The sequence below is a fragment of the Mixophyes fleayi genome, chromosome 11 (genome assembly GCF_038048845.1).
Source record: "Mixophyes fleayi isolate aMixFle1 chromosome 11, aMixFle1.hap1, whole genome shotgun sequence".
In the NCBI taxonomy this organism is placed as follows: domain Eukaryota; kingdom Metazoa; phylum Chordata; class Amphibia; order Anura; family Limnodynastidae; genus Mixophyes; species Mixophyes fleayi.
The window spans coordinates 16,776,679-16,796,082 of NC_134412.1; the positions used below are offsets into that span (position 1 = coordinate 16,776,679).

The window sequence follows — 19,404 nt, forward strand, 5'->3', positions numbered from 1 at the left end:
TGTCACTAGCCTGCGCTCTCGGAAAGCACCTGTGTCACTAGCCTGTGCTCTCTGAAAGCACCTGTGTCACTAGCCTGCGCTCTGAAAGCACCTGTCACTAGCCTGCGCTCTCTGAAAGCACCTGTCACAAGCCTGCGCTCTCTGAAAGCACCTGTCACTAGCCTGTGCTCTCTGAAAGCACCTGTGTCACTAGCCTGCGCTCTCTGAAAGCACCTGTTACTAGCCTGCGCTCTCTGAAAGCACCTGTCACAAGCCTGCGCTCTCTGAAAGCACCTGTCCCAAGCCTGCGCTCTCTGAAAGCACCTGTCACTAGCCTGCGCTCTCTGAAAGCACCTGTGTCACTAGCCTGCGCTCTCTGAAAGCACCTGTGTCACTAGCCTGCGCTCTCTGAAAGCACCTGTGTCACTAGCCTGCGCTCTCTGAAAGCCCCTGTCACTAGCCTGCGCTCTCTGAAAGCACCTGTGTCACTAGCCTGCGACCAGCAGTGTAGACAGATCTCCATAGAGTTTACAGAGTCGCCATCTTTTCAGCCGATGGTTATGACAGATGAAGAGCACAGATGTGAAGGTTAATCTTGTAAAACGTGTATAATGTGTACACATGAATCTGCACACTGACCAGGACTTTCAGTAATTGGTAAAATCATTAATGATATCGCATCGGGAGAAATTTTCTGTAGTGTGCACCCAGCTTAATATCAATTTTACATTTACGGACGATGACAGTGATGGAAGCTAATTTCGCACAACATCCCCTAGTCACAATTCTTCTGTCCAGCAATTACATATAACTCACACGGGGTCAGCCGCCACATGTACGGTCACTGCCGTACCACTCATTCTACAGGTTTAGAAATAATAAAATGGACATTGTGACTTCCTGATTTTAAACTGTAAGAAATTTGTTGGGCGGTGTAGAATCCTTATATAAGATCAGAGCAAAGTATATCTGCTGAATTCATTAGGTTTCATTTGTTTCAACCCATCAAAATCAATATAATATAAAAAAATAGGCCTGTCTAACAATATGTCCGTGATATATTTCTGTGCAAGACTTTAATCGTAATAGAAAATACTGATTGCTGACTGTATACCAAGCATTCTGCAATTATATTACACCGGGTCATAAATAAATAGATGTATTTATGTATTTATGTAGCCACTTGGAAAACACAGGCAGAATAGCGTGGTTTTAGTGTTTTATTAACATATTGACTGATTTCCATAATGATTAAATGTTGGGACATGATTAAAGGAAACGATAGATCTGTCCGCTCACGCCGTTGGAAAAATGTAATGTATTTTGTCAGCAGCTCGATACATTTACACATGATTTTCTACCAGTTCTGTTTTTATAGTGATACAGAAAGAGGCTTTAAAAGCTGTATTAAAGAGGTTTATTAGTTTACAGAAAGGGAAGGTGATTTTGAAAGAAGAGCAGAGGGCTGATGGCCGAGATTTGTGGGACCCAAACGGGAAGCGAGCGGAAGATTAACCGGAGAGAAACAGACGAATAACTTATACATGAAATAGGAGATAACTGTATAGTTATGTTTTATAACCCCGGGTAGCAGACTTATGTGAAATGAGTCTAACGGATAACTTATTGCTTATGTAATGTAAATGAAAGTGATTATGTTGCCCATAAAGTAAGATAAAGTGATACCCAAAGGGGCAGGATAATGTGTTAATAATCTATGCTTATACCTGTAGTAGGAATGGATTTCAAAGCTACAGGTGCAGAGTTCTGCAGAGACAAACTAAAACTCTGCATGGCTCTGTGACAGCTAATTTGTTAGTGCTTTTGTCTAAGCAAAACAACATAAATTGTACCTTTAATACTGATTATAAAACATTGTCTGTAAAAGTCTGTCAGAATTTAATTTATCAACCCTGGCTACGATAATAAATGTATATTCACCTTGTACACTACCGATATACATATATATCACATAGATATGGATTCCATATACATATAATGCCCAGAAGACTGCTGAACCCATTTTGTTATTACTTATAATCCAGTAAGGTGAGAACCACAAAAATACCAGTTTTGCCATCTCTGCTATGTTGCTGCCCTATTAATGATTATTACTGGTCAGGTGATAACCAATGGGCCAGGTACAGGCTGGGCAGGGGGGCATCTGCTCCTCCCCTGCGCCCCTGCCCAGGCCGGCTCCATAGTGAAACTAAAATTTGCCAGCCCTCCCCTGGCTAGGTATACATAGGTTATACTGTTAGTATACACCAGTGTTGGCTAACCTGTGACACTCCAGGTGTTGTGAAACTACAAGTCCCAGCATGCTTTGCCAATATATAGCAGCTTATTGCTGGAAGGGTATGCTGGGACTTGTAGTTTCACAACACCTGGAGTGTCACAGGTCAGCCAACACTGGTATATACAATGCACACGGATTATGCATGTCACTTCCTCGTTAGTATAGTGGTAAGTATCCCCGCCTGTCACGTGGGAGACCGGAGTTCGATTCCCCGACGGGGAGACCAAATTTTTTTGGGCAGCACAGTGGCTCAGTGGTTAGCACTTCTGCCTCACAACACTGGGGTCATGAGTTCAATTCCCGACCATGGCCTTATCTGTGTGGAGTTTGTATGTTCTCCCTATGTTTGCGTGGGTTTCCTCCGGGTGCTCCGGTTTCCTCCCACACTCCAAAAACATACTGGTAGGTTAATTGGCTGCTATCAAAATTGACCCTAGTCTCTCTCGCTGTCTGTCTGTATGTGTGTTAGGGAATTTAGACTGTAAGCTCCAATGTAGCAGGGACTGATGTGAAAGAGTTCTCTGTACAGCGCTGCGGAATCAGTGGCGCTATATAAATAAATGGTGATGATGATGATGACTTCCAACATGGGCACCGTGTCCGGCGTACAGCTCAATCCGTCACAATCTGACAGTATTATACATGCAATACACAAGATATTAAAGGGCGACCCTTCTCAATCTCACCTCCCCCCTGTCTAAAGTATTTCGGAGAGTGCCCCCACCTTCTTACCTGAAGCACTGAATAGCACTCATTCCCCTGCAGCATGGCACCACTGTCGCTTCATAGCTATACAAATAAAGCTTTATTGTGACCACTGTGCCGGATGACCCCTTTAATGGTATTAACACAAACTACCCCAATTGATTTTAGTGAGCAGCAACTAGTGGATACAGGGCTAACTGGAGGGCGTTCTTGGATTTCGTAGGTGTCACAGCAATTTTGCATAACACAGTATCCCTGATTTTAATTTTAACACCACCGGGCACACAAGATAAAGCAAGCACGCCGTTATGTACACAACGTAATAGCAAAACATAAAATCAATACAAGTGATGTATGAACTATCATGAGTCATCTAATACTCTAATTAGGCTTGAATGAGCGCTACATTGGGAGAAATCTGCAAAACTTCTTGTTAGTGAGGGGGGTAAAAGTGAGAGGGGCAGAGATACAAGTAGGAAGAGCTATAACGTGATTTGTAACATTTAGAACCCGACAGACACTGAAGTTGAATACCACAAAGGGCAGTGGGTGCGTGAAATAATTAGGACAATGGGGTAAATGTACTGTTCATTTAGTTAAACACGTCCCTTTGTTTCGTTTTTGACAACTGGTGACATTTAGAGCATTCCAAATCAATTATCTGTCCGCTAATCGTTATAGTCGTGTTAATCAAAGAGTCCAAGATTTGTCCTTTTACTTATAGAATGCCCTGTAATACATATGTATACGGCAATCTTCGTCCAGCCTTCTACTAATGCTGAGTCACATGATGTAAGCGACGTTTAAAGTAACACCATGTAAAGAGGTTGCATATAATGTCATAATAATAATAATAATAATAATAATATATTCATGTTGGATAGATAAAATCAACATTCTCTCTATGTACATATATCTATTTCCACATACACAGGAAAAAAATCCTACAAAAGAGGAGACCGAGACATTTTTCCTAAACTCGTGTTTACGGTTGTCTTCTATAACGTTACATCGTCCATTTTTCCTGCCAATTCCGTCGCTATTTATGCTAATGAGCGCAGGTGGGCGTGGCTTATTTGCTGCCACAATAAAATGCCTCTTTAACAGAATACACATGATATAGTCTATTTTATGTACTTTGTTTCAAAATGAATCGGCACAACACATTCAAAACAAAGTATAGGAAATGATCCTGTCTGAAAAGTATAGAGGAACACTGTAAACTTGTCTATCTTATTAAGTATGCATGGGAATAAAATATTTTCAAAGGATCTAACAGAAAGTTTTTACTTCCGAAATAAAGACATTTTAATAGACTATGGCGTAAAATTAGATGGCCGTGATAAGACATTATGGAAAGCAGCTGAATATTTTTAAATAATTTAGGACTATAAAGTTGTTTGCATGTATAGATATAAACCTGAATTAGAGGTGTATAATGCACTAATATTTAAATACTTTACACAACCAATTCAGACCTGACAGCATTTGACCAGAGAATTTGGTTAATTGAATCCCACTTGAGTGATTTAGGAGAATCGCCCATACCGGCACAATTATATTAGGTGTCATGGTGACAGAGTGGTTAGCATTGCTGCCTCGCATGGCTGGGGTGCTCTATTCTGACCAGGGTGCGGTGTGGAGTTTGCATGTTCTCCTCCGTGTTTTCGTGGGCTTCCTCCCAGTGCTCCGGGGTTTCCTCCCACAGTCAAAAAACGTACTGGTAGGTTCAGTTGACATCTGTCAAAAATGACCTTAGTGTGTGTATGTGTGTGCAGTAGAGAATTTAGACTGTAACCTACACTGGGACTGATATGAATGATTGGACAAGCTCCGTATAGCACTGCGTCATATATTGGCATTATATAAATGATAATTGGAATAATTAATACTGATTGGTGATCTGAAATCTGATCACCTCGGCTCCAAAATAGAAATGTGGCACCCCTACAAGTTTATCGTACAGGTTATGTTCTAATTCTGAGCCCTCTATCTTGCAGGTGATGCTCGGGTGATGGGAGCTATGGATTGGCTGTTTAACCCTGCTCTGAAAGGCACCTAACAGGTGAGGTGTGGATAATACACATTTTAAGCAGCTACAGAAAATTAGTAAACGTTAAATGCCTATATTTAGTAGCATTCTAAGTGTGAAATGTATGTATACATTGCAGTGTATCAAAACTCTGCAGTAAATTCATGACAAATTTGCAGGTACGTTCCCAAAATTTCAAGGTCACAGACTTAGCTGCAAGTCTTTCAACTTCATATAATACCGTCTATATGTTGTGCTCACTTGAATAATCAAAAAAGTTTTAAATATGCATAATTAATGGTTTCCACCATGTGTAATAAAACAGCTTAATTCAATTTTTCCAATTCTATTGGGCTTAAATATATATTCCTATACTATAAACCATCATTAATAATCAGATGCACAGGATTGGAAGCCTAAAAACATGATTCACTTTTAATAAACAGTTGATACATATTTAAAAAAAAAAAACTATCTGTATGCCTCCGTTTGACAAAAATATATATATTTTTGATAATTTGTCCAGCGTAGATCTGCACAAAAACCAACATGAGTTTACATCTATAAAATGACAACAATCCCGCTGCAATTTCACCCTCAACTGTGGCAAAACTGCAGCAAAATATATATATATAGGTAACGTGTAAACAATGATAACTGTTACCTAGGTAACAATAAATATGCCACTATCATACTCCATTAATACATTTGCTGTATGTCTAATATAAACTAAATATTCAGAGGCTATAAAAGATTATTTACATCTAATGCTAAGCACCTGTAGATCTAGAGATTCCTCCAAAAAATGTACAGAACGTACACGGGGAGAGAAATGTGCTGTAAATATAAGAATAATACACTACAAATTTACAATAAAATGTGGTTAATTAATAAATGACTGTATACATATTATGTATTATGGCCCATTATTCAGGAGAAAAAGTTGCATGCCCTGATTAAAAGAAGGTATACTTCTTGAATGAATTAAATGTCATGTAGGAGCAGTTATCATAAAATATTCACAGTTAATTTATGACTATGATGAAGTTAGTATATTTACTGCTGCATGTATAAATATTGTGCAGAAGATATGTGGTCTGATAGCCTCCACTGCACAGCTAATATGCTGTGTATAACCAATCTGTGACGTACTATAATCTAATCCCACCAGCATGTAAAATGTCTCTGCAAAATATAACCAATCTAGGTGGTTAATATGTCTTCAATAGCAATAGGATTTTAAACTTAATTCAGTGAAACAAATATGTAAGTATACTTAACATTCCATTATATTTACATATACAATTATGCACTTCAAACATGCAGCAAAAATTTGCTGTGCGCTTCATACATGTTCAATACAAATGTACAAAACTATAGAAGTAAAACTGCTGAGTATTCTGGATAAACATATATATATATATATATAATTATTTATTTATGTATCTATATATATTTATGTGTCTATCTATATATCTATCTATATATATATATATGTATATGTCTATATATATCTATACATATCTATACGTATAGATATATATATTATATCTATCTATCTATCTATATATATTTATATATAGATATAATATATATATATATATATATATATATATATATATATATATATATATATATAAAAATATGTATTTAAATAAATATATATATATATATATATATATATATATATATATATATATATATCAGTAATAAATATGGAACGCTAACTGTTCTCAAGTGAGGGTCCCATGTGGCAGATGATGTGATTGGCTAAAGCAGCACTAATTCAATTGATTAGATTAATAATCAATAATTTTCACACTGCGGAGAGCAGGGGTTTTGTTCTTTGTCATGTATCAATTAATTTAAGTCAAGACAAAAATAACATACTTCATGACCCACGGTGCTGAAATGTTCATTGCATTTCATGGTATGTATAAGGAGACCGAGGAAACGCTGTACCCAACATCTGAGACCCTTAGCTACCACCATAGATGCAATCTGCAAATATATATATACGCTTATTGATCAGCCACCTCCGTATGAAAAAATTCTACCACGGCGGACCTGGCCACCGATGAAGATGGTATTTCTAGTTGAGCCTGGGCCCCCCCAAAAAAATTTACAACATCCCAAGAGATTTCTGCCAGATTCACCCACTTCAAAGTCAATAACAAGGACTGATCTGTGGTACCATTTCCCATACGCTATAAAGCCATTTTCTGACTGCGCGGGATGAAATTCTTCAAAGCCAGAAGACGATGAAGTCTTAGCATAGATTTTTTTTGCATTCATCTATTGTCCTTCTTTTCCCTTCATCCGTTCCCCAAATATTTAAAAGATGACACCCTTGCCAAGAAAATTTTACCTCAGACAATAGTCCGAGTTTAGATTTTATAGACAATTGTGCCCCTAGTTTTAAACATCTTCCCGCCCAAAATCCTGTCTCCATTTCCCATATTGCCTATACTTTCACATAGTGTATCCACACAGACCATTCACCTCGTTAAACTCTTTGACTAATATTTTAAACAATAACATACTATTTAATGGCTAACATCTTCATCTGTTCATTGACATTCTTACAAAACAGTCAGACCACGTCAATTAATTATTGCATGGCCAAAAAAAATAAAATAATTAACAAATATAACATAGGTTAACTTGGAATGTAAAATCTATAAAATATCATGGAATAGTTAATACAAAGAATTATCTTCATAAAAAAACAAAATATTTACAAACTTTTCTAATGTCTTACACTGTATTTTATGGCTGCAGAAATGGCGGTTTCAACTGAAAATCCCCACTGTTATTAAAAGGGTTTTTTCAGTTAAATCTCTATGGTGGCAGCTTTGAACCTTATCGAATATAGTAGGTTATACTGCAACAGCATGGCTTCCAGAATTGTTTGGGATTTATTTTATTTTTTTTTGTTAACAAGTATTTTGCACCGACCTGCAGTGATTTTCTTCCTGAACAGAATAAAGATGATCAGATATTAGTATTTTGGATATGTAAATGCGATCAATAGAAATTGTCACAATTAAAAGTGCTCCACAGGAAATATTTTAATATAACTGTTATAGAACAGATGTGCCAAACAGTTTAGAATCTCGGGAGCAAGTAGGAGGTGTTAAAGAGCTTGCAATCTAATAAGTGAAGTTGTCGTTGCCATATACAAAGCCTGAACCTATTTCTATTAATTAATTTCACCTTATAGTTTCTTAACATTATGTCAGTGACATGAAATCGCTGTACAGTGAACTCATGCACCGCCATCTTACTCGACACCTCTAGAGTCGTCAAATACAAGAGATGAAATAGAAAACTTTGATCTCTAATCAAAGTCTGTTTTTTTGGGAAGAAAAAAAAAAAAACCCCAACACATTTTATTCACCCCATTCCTGGACAATAACCAAGATCTTTATCTGGTAATAATCTGAAGGGGAAGGGGGGGGTTTTCCTCAAGCTTTTTCCCTAAACCCCTTAAATGGGGAGGCCGTATTCAACAACCACTGCAAAATCAAATGTAATTAGTCTATTAAAAAGCCATTTGAAGATGCTTATGTGTAGATAGACAGCCTACAGCATAGGGTCATATCTACCATTCCAAATCACTCAGGCTTCAGCCCAAGACACCAGGAAAAAATACTGCCCTTTAAATATACACGTACCAACAATGACAGGTATGTTTGTATGAATAGATAGCTAGATAGATAGATAGATAGATAGATAGATAGATAGATGCAAATAAATAACGTACTACCTATATAAGTACTTTGTGAGGCCTAATACAGAGGAGACAGGAATTCCCCTAACATGGACCACAAATAATATACTTAATGTCAGATAGTGAAAGTGCGTGTTATGTGTGTGATAGAATGTGCATAATAGATATAGATAGATAGATAGATAGATAGATAGATAGATAGAAGCATATATTTAATCACTGCCCAACATACAAGGAGTGGTCACTCAGCAGATGTGGTTGGTCCTAATAAAGTAATATAATTCACTACGTGTATGTTTGATAATGTCAGTTATAGTACAGATAAAACCAAATATTTGTAGAACATTTTACAACATTATATAAATTATTAATTTATTTATAGCAATATTGATAATAATAATAATAATAATAATAATAATAATAATAATAATAATTATTAACCCACTAGCTCCTTACATACGAAACATATATAAATTCTGTACCCCCCCTCAAATACGTTAAGGTACATACAGTGCCTCCAGGTAACAATATAGGAGCAATCATTTTTTTTTTTATCTCTCAACATTATTACGTATTTCCAGATGAGGAGCAAATGTATTATACACCGACATTTCATAACATAGCAGCCTATACCTTAATGCATACACAATTACTTATGGCAAACACAAAACACTTGGAAGGGAAAATCTTCACAGTACCAATGCCCCACAACTACAGTTATAAAAAAAATAAATCACATGTACATGAGCTATAGAAATGGATAAGTCATTGATCCATGCATTCAATCAGTTGCACCCCCCCCCCCCCCAGAACATGGCATACAAGTTGAGGTACACAGGAGGAAATGTTAAGTGTGACAAAGTATTTTGCAATCACAAGATTGCAGATGAGAGAGAAGCATTGACGAGCTGCTCGTGTAACTAAATTATTACAGAATGCTTAATAATCTTCTCTTCTTGCCATTTAACGTGAGATTATTTCACCCACTGCTTCTCTCCAACCAAATGCCACCCTCGAGCTGCCCCCACCCATGTCTCTCCCAATTACACTAATAAGCCTTAATTATTCTAAAAAGGTTGGGACTCCCACATTAGTAAAGAGGGAGACACCTTCCAGCCAACTCCAACTCTGTATTTGGTGGAGGGGGGGGGGGGGGGTCCTAATAATAATAATAAAAAAAAAAAATGTGCAGGTAAGCCTGGGGTTCCTTTTTTTTTTTTTTTTTTTCGGGGATACCCCGCCACCCCCCTAAATTCTTTCCTGTCATTTCCAAAAACATCCCAGTCTCGGAGCTCTCTCTCCCCTCTCCCCTCTCCCTCTCTCTCTATCGACCAGAAGAGCTGAATCCGCTGCTCTGACAGCCAGGGATCAATACAAACATGAATAAAAGGCAGCAGCGGGGTCTGGCAGCCAGGCACACACTGCCTCTCGCTCTCAGCTTACCGTCAGCACCTGCCAGGGAGGCAGGCGACTTAAAGGGCCATGTGGTGTGGTCGGAGCCGGCTCGCTGAAACAGAAAGGGGACGGAGAGCGGAAGAAACATAGCAGCAGCGTGCGGCAGGCAGCTCTCATCACCCGAGGAATTAGGCCAGGCTGCGCTGTGCGGAGTGACCGAGGGAGGGTGTGAGTGTGAGAGAGAGAGAGAGGGGGGGGGGTAAGATTGGGGGGTCACAGGCAGAGTATCAGCCCCGGGGAAAGGATGCTCTGCAGGATCCCGATGTCTTCTCCTCCACCTCTCGGATAGTCACCGGCTTAAAGTCTTTTTTTTTTTTTTTTAGTGTGTGTTTTGTTGGTATTTTCTTTCTTTTTTTTTTTTTTTTTGCTCTCCTCCTCTCTCTCTCTCTCTGGAGCCGGTTAATTTTACAATATGGCCCCCATGCATCCAAAAGGGCCCCCCCTCTCTTTTGCACAGCAGCACACACTGCCTGCCAGTCCTGGCTATTCCGTCTTACACTTCACAATATCTCCTCCTCTCTCTTTCCCTCCCCTCTTCCTTGTCTGATGACAGCTGTATAAGCGACCCCTTCGTCCCTCACAGACCTCTCCACCCCCCCTTTCCCTGATGCCCAGGTTCCCCCCCTCCTTTTTGACCACCTCTCACTCCCCCTTTATCCCCCCTCCACCCTGTCCACTCTTCACCCCCCCTCCTCCCCGAGGTCCATTCCATGCACACAAAAGGAATTATTTCCCTTGGAATAATGGAGATTTCCAGGAGAGAGCAGGGACAGAACACAAGGCTAAATGGAGGGGGCTCCTCCCCCAGCTATGGGGCACCCATTCCGTGCCAAAGGGTGTAAGGATGAACTGCACACCCCCCAGGCTGAAAGGGGTTAATGTAACCCCTCCTACATGCAAACAGGAACATGGTGTAAGGTGACAGGTGACACAACCGTGGGGGTCTTACTATCTCACAATGTCTCACACCGGGTCCTGCTGTCTCACATTGTACCCTGCTGTCTCACACTGTGTCACGCTGCTACGTATTGCCCCGTGCTGTCTCACGCATTGTCCCATGCCAACCCACATGGTCTCATACTTGCGTCCCCTTCATGCAGTCTTGCAGCCAGTGCTGCCTGGCTGTGCCCGGCTGGCTCACACTACCCCCCCCCCCCCCGCACTATCCTGTCCTTTGCTATGTGGCTTAGTCCTCAGTTTCTACATCTGACAACGTATAATATACTCTATGCCTTCACCAACTCTTCTATGGCTCCATTTGCCTCCATCACTATTATTTAGACTTGAGAGAGGGGCCTAGAGAGTGTGGGAGACACTTTTGCAGTTAATTCGCTTAGTATACATTGTATATCCAGCTTTTCAGATATACTCTCTCCAGCTGTTTCTTTTCTTAGTGTTTTCACATTGTCACCTTTCTGCAGTTATCTGGGACCCCTGTCACTCTCCTGTCATTATCCCCGAGCACCTCTCCATCCTCTCTCTCTCTCTCTAACTTTATCTCTCTCCTCTCTCTTCTACCTGTTCCTTTCTTACACTTTTATTACTACCAGTCCTTGTTGATTTCTTTTTAAACTACCCCCATTCCACGAACGTCTCCATTCTCCATTCCGAGCCTGTGTACAATCATTTGTACACCTGTAACATAATGTGTTCCCCATTGGAAGCACAGTCTCCCATGTTTGGTTACTGGCTTTATCCCTTCGCACCTTCCCATCACCCCCCTTTCCTAATCTCCAGATTCTGCATTTCCCCTTTCACATTCTCTCTCTGTCTCCCCTTGATTATCCTGCCCCCCTTTTTCCCCTTGCTTCCCTCTCATTAGCTCTCCCTTACTCTCCTCTCTCACTGCCTGGTTCCCTCGCTCCGCTCCTCAGCGTGCAGGAACGGGAGTTAATTCATTACAAAGTACATTTGAGTTGCTAAAAAGAAAATCAATTCTTTCATCGAGCGGCTGGTACGGAGTGATTGAGGGGGCGAGGGCGGGGGGGGGGGGGGGTTGGTTGGGGGGACTGGAAGGGAAGGAGTTAAAGGGACCTCAGCACATCTGACATTCTGTGTCACAAAATGATGGAAGCCGCATGGATCGATACTGCATCCCCTCCCCCCAGACACGGCTCTCTGCCTCTCTCTTACCCTCTGTCTATTTCTCCATCCCTCTTTCGCTGCTTTTTAGTATACCTGTCTGCTGCTGTACCTCTCTTTTTTCTGTATATTTGGCTATTTTTGGTTAATCACAAACACTCTTTCTATCCGAATCACAAACACTATCTGTTGCTTTGTACGTACACTTATAAAATATACATAAGAGCTTATCTCTTTTTTTACATTGATATTTCTACTTTCTCCCCTATTAAATAGTACTCTCTCTTCCCACTTTTTCTATTACCTCTTTACCTGTCATAATTTACGAGCTATTTCCCCACCTATCTCACATCACCTATTGCACAATGGTGTACTACCTGCCTCTCTAATGCTACCTGCATTTTTCCAAGTCTAACTCCTTAAACGCCTTTCCTTCACTTTTCCTATTATTCTATCCCACAATTTTCTCACCTCTGTCTTCATCTCTTTTCCCCCTTATTTCTCTTCCCTCCGTCTGTCTTCATTTTCTCCTATTTTTTTTTATCCCCTGGAATTTTAGCCTTTGAAATTCACTCTTTGCTTTTAGCAGAACCCAATTTTCACAATCTAAAGAATACATTGTATTTTCTAACTTAAAAGGCTGGACAGTGCGATATGGTATTGATGAGAGAAGACCATTAGTCCCTTCAGCACTAAAAGGCAAAAAGTCTTCTGAAACATCTTAAATTCTCAGGTTCCTGTGCCACAAACATAGACATTAACAGAAAATAAGATCATTAATGCAAGAAAGCAATAAAACCTTTCATAGGTGCTCGAATCCACTCATCAGAAAATGTTCACTGTACATTTAACACCAGAATGTACTGTTTCCAACGGACTAAAATCTAAATCTACCCCTTTTCCAGTTACATAATTTAGTCTAAAAAAGAACAAACACACTTGGATCCACAGACAACAAAGGTGCCTGCAAAAATCAAACTAAAATGTAGTATTCACCACCAAATATGTAAACTTGGGTACTAGTGGTTTTGTTTCAAATTGGTCAAATGAAATATAGATATAAATAGCTAAATAAATGAATAGCACTATAATATTTACATATCAAGGACAAATTGCAATGAATAAAAATAACATTAAGGGAAACATTTGAGTCTTTTCTGAGCAGGAAAGAAGCATTTCTGATAACAAAAAAAAGTGGACAGCGGTTTAAGATAAAGGTATAAAAGCCTTGAGAATGGACGTGTGAGGGAAACGGACAATAAGGAACATAAAAGGAGAAAATTAGTAAGAAAGTGAGAGAGAGGAAAACAGATATGGCAGAGAATCGCATTGAAAGCAAACAGAAAGAAATAGAATAGACACAGGGTATAAAACATATAAATAAAATAACGGAGGTATACATATATAGATAAAAAAATGGATTATTAAAAATAACACATTTAAAATAAGGTATAAAATCTCCATGGAGCCTGCGTGGTACATACACAGATTTAACGTTGCGTTCAGGTGTCAGATGTAAAGGGGGGGGGGGGGGCAATATTATATATATATGTATCTACCTTTGTTCTCAGCCACATATATAGGGATTTTATGATATATATAAAGCATCAAGGACAGCAGGAGTGGGGGATGGGGATGACCTCAGTGTCAAAAGATTTTAATAACATGGACACTTCTATCTAGTCTCCCTTTACAACCGAGCCGTGAAATGATTCCGCACAATATGTATGTGTTTAAATATAATACTTATAGGCACACGTATGGACAGCTTTACATGCTCTCCAATTAGCCTCAGTACATGCATATTCATAATGATTTTATATATATATATATATATATATATATATATATATATATATATATATATATATATATATGTACACATATGTATATACATGTTAACATGTTTGTCATAAAGGTTACATCCTATAGATATCAATTTATGTGCATATATGCATTCACCACTCAGATAGATAAATAGATAGATAGATAGATAGATAGATAGAAAGAAAAATAGATATCAGATAGATATACACAGACATATCTATCTCATATCTATCATTTTTATGTACATTTTGTAGCTCAATATCTCAGTGATTATCAGAACATAACTATCAGTTATAAAGACTAAGTACAAAGTCATGTAAATGGATAAATTACAATGCACTATCTATGCTATCTGCATTATATTATATATAATAACTGATATATACCGCTAGTCCATACAGATGCATATGTAAGGGTATTGGATATATCAATATATATGCCCATTTTTGTATATGCTTGCCAATTTATTTTTGGGATAATGCCAGCTTTTCAGTATACCTCTAGATATGTTTTGGCTTGTGGTCATAATTTACATGTCATTTGCATACATATACATACCCATAAATAGTTCTAAAACTTTCTATGTACCGAAGTGATTCTGTTTTAGTATCCACCCTTATCATAAACATTTATCTATTTGTGTTCTGTATTTGTAAATGTTTCTGGTCTCGGTTTAAGTCTGTTCTCTTTTTGTCTCTGGTTCAGTATCTATATTTGTGCATTTATATATACATATATGGCTGCATATTATTAATCTATACATGATGTAATAATGCTGGTTAATAAAAGTTCTACTTAAAACATAACTGGAAGGATATACAAATATACGTTGGCACAGTGTTGAACATGTATGAAGAGAGGAGGACATAATATATATTTGTGCACATTGGGGTACACTGACGCACGCTGTAAAAACTCCAAACGAAAAATTAAAAGTTGAATGCAAAGAGACACAAGGAAGGAGGGGGGGGGGGGAGATGGACTCAGACGTCTTATCCTAATTTACCACCACCAGCTACAACTGTCCTGTTCTATTCAGATTTCCTTTTTAAAAAATAAAAATGAGATGGGTATTTCGCCCCAAAATCGGGCACCGTGCTAAGGAACCCGTCGAGGGGGTCGGTGCGCGTGGTGAGTGCGTGTACACACAATGACCTAACACTTATTTTCACAAGTTGCTGCGTGCTGTCCCTGCAGACACAATAAGGGAAGCGGTAATCATTAACACACAGACACACACTCTGCAAGGGGCTTTGGGATGCATCCTATTGTGTGGGGTCTAATTCCTTTCTTATCCCATCACCCCGGCGTGTCCACGCACAAAGGGAGAGAAACACAGAGCATCCTGCAAACAGGCACACCGCTCTTGGCTAATGCCCCGGCAGGGGATGGCCAGCACTTAACAGGTTAACCCGTTCCCTGCCGGAGGGGCTAGTCCCCTAACAGGGAAAAGGTTAATTGAGGGGTAACCGCTGAGCTTTGTGCAACCCCAGAGTTATGCTGCCTGCAATCAAATGCAGTATACAGCCCTTGTGTGCAATTAATTCACCTCTTCTTTGGATGCCATAAGACAAAAAAAATATACCCCACATTAGACGTTATATTAACAAATAAAACTTTAGGCGCGCGTATTAATAAAAAATTATAATTTGGCACAGATACAACCCACAGAATTAATTTTTTTTACATACAAGCACCTAGGAACGCAAAACACAGTTGTACAAGTACAAAACAACGTCCAATAAACTAAGTATAACATAAACACAAAAGCATTAAACCAGCAGGAAGATAGATTGAGATATTTACCGTGCTACAGAAAGATAGATTCTTATCAGTTACAAGTACATACGGGAACAGAGAGAGAGATACACTGCAATCCATCTATTTATATGTTTATCGCTCTCTCAAATATAAGATGTATATGATAATATATATCTTTATGATCAGTGCATCTGATGTTACTGTAAATGGCTTTATAAAGTATCACAACATATTATCATATTCACAAAATCAACCAGGTACCATCCCATACAGTGAATGCGTTATACAGCAGACAGAAATATCTCCATATTATATATATATATATATATATATATATATATATATATATATATTAGTAAAATGAACCATTTCCTTTATTTGTATAATATATATTAAAAAACTGAAATAGCAATATTCAAGGGTAATTTAAAGATAACGTGACACAAGGGTAGAAGTGAAATGATATTGTCCTATGAATCTAAACTACATGATTTTTATGTGACTTTAGTCACATGGAACGGGTTGACATGCTTGAGGGGTAAAAGGTAGATTGTGAACGCATGGGCAACGGACCAAATACCATGCTAGCAAACTGGTGCTTGTAAATGATAATAGTTGTTGTCATATACATCATTTAAAGGTACGTCACTGTGCAGTCTTAATTACCTGTAGTAACCTACAAACCAAGTATACTGTGTGTACATAATATATATGTATATATATATATATATATATATATATATATATATATATATATATATTATAATTTGCCTAAGATCTACAGCATACAACTTAATACATTGAAGCAGTGAAGATCCTGTTTAACTCTTTCAGTGCCAAACATGCACCAACACACACTTAAATAAAAGTTTTTGGAATGTGCTTATCGTGGCAATAAAGCAGACAATGTTAATTTCACATGCACACAGCTTCAATTACAAAGTATTCATGTCAGCCACTAGAGCAGTGATTATTTTATATATATATTATATATATATATATATATATATATATATATATATATATATATATATATATATAAAATTGGATTTCTTGTAAATTGACGTAGTCAGTCCTTTGCCTCTACAGGCAATAGGTTTGTATAAAAAGATGCCCTTTCTATACCTGAAAGCAATATCAGAGTTTGATGATTTGATATTGCCCAGGGTATTCGCAGCTGCCCAGGGTAATTTTTTTTTGCTGCCGTTTAGTCACGTGGCCATATTACAGTGACAAATTGCAGGTCCGTACAATGTTTTAGTGCTATTTGCCCTGGCGGATATCTAGTGCATGGAATAGTACATCCACTAAAACAATGACATGTATCTGTGTTAATTCTACAGATCTCTAAAGTGAATTTCCTTTTAGCAGTACAATGACAAACACATAATGTGTTGGAATGATCTAGGATTCCCTAATAACTTTTTATTTAAAACATTCTACGTAAAGAAAGTGACATTTAGGTAGTTTCTGCTGGTGCACCATATGCCTGTAGGAGCAAAATCCACTGACGAAGATACAATTGATATTGAATAGAATACACACGGACAAGTTCAGACCAATGGTTGTTGTTGGAGACAATTATGGAATAGGTGCGACTGTTAGAAGGAACCTGGACTAATATTGTTTTGGAATATTGATGCCCTTGAAGAAGAATTATCTGCAGTTTAGATAGATTCATGCAGATGCAACACAATCTGTGATGTTGGGTCAGGTAGTTGTACATGAAGAAGGTACTTCGCCAAAAGCTGGTGAGGCGCAGAAACATGACTCAAACGAATCAGAGACCTATGAGGTTTTAAAAGACCCGAGCTTAAGAGACTGATGAGAAAAGACCTGTGAGGTTTATAACGCAAATTAATTAGAGACCAATCAGGTTTTAGAAACTCATTGCGTATCTAGGAGGTTGGTCGAGCTTTGGAGGATCGGCGTAGAGACCAATAAACCAGACATACTTTGGGTAAGGTATTTTTACCCTTAATTTACAGTGCCCAGGCTAGCGAGGTTTGGAAAGAAAATGGCGTATGAACAAGAGACTTGTGAGGTTTAGAAACCTCAGTGTAGACAGGAGGAGTTGGTACAGAGTTGGCTTGCTAAGTATGGAGTAAGTCTCAATAATAACAGTACCTGGATGTGAGACAAAAATATTTACAGAAAATAAAGAGACGTCTACATACCTTAAATTACAATATGTCTGTTCTCAAAAAAATAAAAGCACTAAAACTTCTAATAAAAAGAATTAAAAAAAATTATTGTCTGGTCTCTGCAGCATAAAACCAGAGGTAGACAAACTGTGACTCTCCGGCTGTTGTGCAGAGCATGCTGGGACATGTAGTATTATCACAGTGTGATGGCCACTATCTCTGTATTACAGCAAGGATGACCGTCTGGTAGGACCAACATCTACCACTGAACAGAACTTTCTTATCAGAACAGAACTGCGACTTAAGTGTGATGATTAGCCACTCCGACTACGGTGTAACCGGGGAAGATCATGGCTACTCAACCAGCTAAGCAGAAAACCCAGCACAGAAGCTGCTGGTTAGTAGAACTGGTGAACTATCGGATTCCTCGATTGATTCCAAATTCCGCACGTGTGGGCAAGTTTAACAGCACAAGTGTTGACCCCTAAATTTACCAGAAAACATGGTGGGCCTGAGTCATTAAGACACGCATACTGAGCGCAACGTGCGCTTGTTATAACCCGTACATAAATCATCTCTGCGTACTCCCAAAGTCAATAAGGAACAGACCTAAAGATACGCGTGGTGTCTCTACTAGACCAGACACTGCAGGGTGCGTACAATACCGATGTGGAGTATAAAATTTCAAAAGAAAAATAATAAGCAATTAATGTTACCTGTCGATAACATAGTCATTTAAGATTATAAATAAACATTTAAAAAAATAAAATTATGTAATTTTTTTTCCCCTTGAAAAAAAACAACATTTAGAAGGCTGTCCTTAATGTCTACTGTACATAATGTACATTTTTACACTTGTTATAGCATGCATATGCGACTGACGTAACTAGGAATCAGGACTTAGACTAGTCCTACATCTGGTACAAGAGATACGGCAGAAAGACAAGTAACTTTGAGACGCCCCGAGATTGATTCAGACGCGGCTGTGTTGTGCGTTCGAGCGTGGCACGCCCTCACTGTGAATTCACTATGGTTAAACTCAATTCCTCCCCCCCCTCGTTTACGCCCCGAAATCGTAGGCTGCAGTAAGTGTCCGTTGCATCCGCGCATGCAGCGGACAGTTGGCGGATGCCAACAGTTGGCGGATGCCAGGGAGATACAGCCGCCAACTGCGCATGCAGTTGGCGGCTGTATCTCCCTGTTCTGGGTATGCGAAGAGTGATTTCGCGTACGATACGCTCAATATCGGCAGATACGTGCCTTAATGACTCAGGCCCGGTAAATCAAGGTTGTAACATACAGTCTGAGATCTAGAAATGCTGCTGGTATATATACAAGAGACCTGTCTCTGAGATACTCAGTCCAGCTATAGAAGCTAGGCTTTAAG

The 19,404-nt window shown here is 38.7% G+C and overlaps 1 protein-coding gene across 4 annotated transcripts in view; it reads right to left on the minus strand.

Moving 5' to 3' along the window:
• The window catches only part of POU2F2 (POU class 2 homeobox 2), a 110,867-nt gene that overhangs the window by 69,410 nt on the left and 22,053 nt on the right, over positions 1-19,404 (minus strand). For 2 of the 4 annotated variants that reach the window (XM_075190757.1, XM_075190754.1), the window contains exon 1: positions 10,192-10,717. The exons of 1 other annotated variant lie outside the window; for it this stretch is intronic. In XM_075190757.1, coding sequence (XP_075046858.1) covers positions 10,192-10,291 — 100 coding nt within the window. In that variant the 5' untranslated portion in view covers positions 10,292-10,717. Of the gene's footprint in view, positions 1-10,191; positions 10,718-19,404 lie in introns of those variants that run through there. One more of the 4 variants, XM_075190758.1, reaches the window with a different exon arrangement.